The sequence below is a fragment of the Cynoglossus semilaevis genome, unplaced genomic scaffold, assembly GCF_000523025.1.
Source record: "Cynoglossus semilaevis isolate Cse_v1.0 unplaced genomic scaffold, Cse_v1.0 scaffold392, whole genome shotgun sequence".
Taxonomy (NCBI): Eukaryota; Metazoa; Chordata; class Actinopteri; order Pleuronectiformes; family Cynoglossidae; genus Cynoglossus; species Cynoglossus semilaevis.
Window position 1 is genome coordinate 10,893 of NW_007585137.1, and position 1,134 is coordinate 12,026.

Sequence of the window (1,134 nt, forward strand, 5' to 3'; positions counted from 1 at the left end):
GCTAACGCTATCTAACAGAAGCTAACGCTATCTAACAGAAGCTAATGCTCTCTAATAGATGCTAACGCTCTCATAGAAGCTAACAATCTCTAAGAGAGGCTAACGCTCTCTAACAGAAGCTAACACTCTCGAAGAGAGGCTAACGCTCTCTAAGAGAAGCTAACGCTCTCAATCAGAAGCGAACACTATCTAACAAAAGCTAACGCTCTCATAGAAGCTAACGCTATCTAACAGACACTAACACGGTCTAATAGATGCTAATGCTCTAATAGAAGCTAACGCTATCTAACAGAAGCTAACGCTATCTAACAGAAGCTAATGCTCTCTAATAGATGCTAACGCTCTCATAGAAGCTAACAATCTCTAAGAGAGGCTAAGGCTCTCAAACAGAAGCTAACACTATCTAACAAAACCTAACACTCTCATAGAAGCTAACGCTATCTAACAGACGCTAACGCTCTCTAATAGATGCTAATGCTCTAATAGAAGCTAACGCTCTAATAGAAGCTAACGCTCTCTAACAGAAGTTAATGCTCTAGTAGAAGCTAACGCTCTCTAACAGAAGCTAACGCTCTAATAGAAGCTAACAATCTCTAACAGAAGCTAACGCTCTAATAGAAGCTAACAATCTCTAACAGAAGCTAAAACTCTCTAAGAGAGGCTAACGCTCTCTAAGGGAAAGGGGAAGAGGAAGAAGAAGAAGAAGAAGAGGAAGAGGAACAGGAAGTCCCCTTACCTGAGGGTAAACGTCTCCACAGGAGAGGACGCCGACACGCTGACGACAGCAGACAGCGTCTCCTTCTGTTTGACGGCCACAGCAGGGACCGTGACCATGAAGTTGTCGTCCAGCCTGTGTTCAACCAGCGGGGCAGGGGCCGGGTCCCGGTACAGCCTCACGCTGCCGATCCTGTTGAGCGGCGAGGAGGCGAAGGAACCCGACGGTTCTTCCCGGCTCCCGGCCTCCTCCGAGCGGCACTCTCCTGCCTCCGCGGACCGCAGCTGGTAGTACAGCTCCACCGGCGTCCCCTCGGACACCCCGGGGACCCTCTGGCGTCCCGGGACCACCCCGGGCGGTCCGAACCACCCGGCCAGGGGCTCCAGCCCGGCCACACCCAGGCCCCGCCCCCCCCCCAG

The 1,134-nt window shown here is 51.2% G+C and overlaps 1 protein-coding gene across 1 annotated transcript in view; it reads right to left on the reverse strand.

Annotated features, from left to right (window-relative positions):
- LOC103398870 (transmembrane protein 132C-like) overlaps positions 1-1,134 on the reverse strand; it is a gene marked incomplete at its 3' end in the record, with an annotated part of 17,661 nt that overhangs the window by 10,854 nt on the left and 5,673 nt on the right. Inside the window, exon 3 of the mRNA XM_025053849.1 lies at positions 737-1,134. This exon is cut by the window's right edge and continues 1 nt beyond it. Coding sequence (XP_024909617.1) covers positions 737-1,134 — 398 coding nt within the window. The remainder of the gene's footprint in view (positions 1-736) is intronic.